The sequence below is a fragment of the Blastocystis sp. subtype 4 genome (genome assembly GCF_000743755.1).
Source record: "Blastocystis sp. subtype 4 strain WR1 chromosome Unknown seqid_0952, whole genome shotgun sequence".
Classification (NCBI taxonomy): Eukaryota; class Bigyra; order Opalinata; family Blastocystidae; genus Blastocystis; species Blastocystis sp. subtype 4.
This window is the reverse complement of record NW_014568595.1, coordinates 1-1,105: the sequence shown is the minus strand read 5'-3', so window position 1 is coordinate 1,105 and position 1,105 is coordinate 1. Positions and strand designations below refer to the sequence as shown.

The window sequence follows — 1,105 nt, the reverse complement described above, 5'->3', positions numbered from 1 at the left end:
CCTTCTGATAAGAAGAATGATGATTTTGATGAATTGAATTAGTGTATATTGTTGTTTGATGTTTCTTTTGATCACTTGAATGACATCATGTAACTCTTCAAGTGGAATCTTTCCACTTTTTCTTACACATTTTTTCAATTCATATGGATTCTTTAAAGCCGTATCACTCTCCATTTGGATTTTTATCCTTAGTATTATTTCTCCGAGTATTCTTAGCGCTGATTTTTCCAATCTTGAACGAGATTGTCGAATGCTCATAGCTGTTGTAGTTTAGTGGCCTTATTATCATTAGAATGGTGCTGACTGGCTCCACGTTGATATTATGGTGTGTTTCCCCTATCTCCGAATTACCTGTAGGACGGTCATTTTGTTCCGAATCTTACTATTGGAGCTCCTGTAGTGAAGTCACTACGCAAGCATTTATCGTGGAAGTTGATTGTTTGTGTAATTTATAGCGACTTCATGGACTGTCATTTGATGGTTGAGAACCCTGAGAAGTATATTATTCCTTTAAAGGAAGCAGGAGCTAATATGTTCAATTTCCATGTGGAGGCAGCGAGTTTGTTTTGTTAGATCTTATAACCATTAGAAGACCCAAGAGATATTATCCGTCAAGTCCATGAAGCTGGAATGTTGTGTGCTATGACAATTAAGCCAAAGACATCTGTTGATGCCATAAAGGAGTTTATTCCCCTTCTGTAGGTATGATATCACACTTTCATTCTAGGGATATGGTGTTGGTAATGACTGTAGAGCCTGGATTTGGAGGTCAGAAGTTCATGGAATCGTGCTTGGATAAGGTGGCTCAGATAAGGGCGTTGTCTTCGTCAATTTACATTGAGGTTGATGGTGGTGTGTCTGTAAAGAATGCAGAATTGTGTGCGAGCAAAGGAGCTAACGTGTTAGTATCCGGCTCAGCAATCTTTGGCGCTTCGGATATAAAACAGTATATCCGTGAAATGAAGAATGCTATTGAAAAGCATTTGTTATGTGTTTGTTATTATGAGAAGAGTTACATGATGTCATTCAAGTGATCAAAAGAAACATCAAACAACAATATACACTAATTCAATTCATCAAAATCATCATTCTTCTTATCAGAAGG

The 1,105-nt window shown here is 37.3% G+C and overlaps 1 protein-coding gene across 1 annotated transcript; it reads left to right on the top strand.

Moving 5' to 3' along the window:
- Positions 1–143: 143 nt before the first annotated feature.
- JH06_5650 (ribulose-phosphate 3-epimerase) lies at positions 144–1,034 on the top strand (the record flags this gene model as incomplete). The annotated part of the gene is made up of 7 exons (XM_014669186.1): positions 144–160; positions 193–265; positions 293–325; positions 358–425; positions 456–559; positions 590–698; positions 728–1,034. 7 exons carry the CDS (start codon positions 144–146, stop codon positions 1,032–1,034), a joined length of 711 nt encoding a protein of 236 aa, XP_014524672.1.
- Positions 1,035–1,105: the final 71 nt, after the last annotated feature.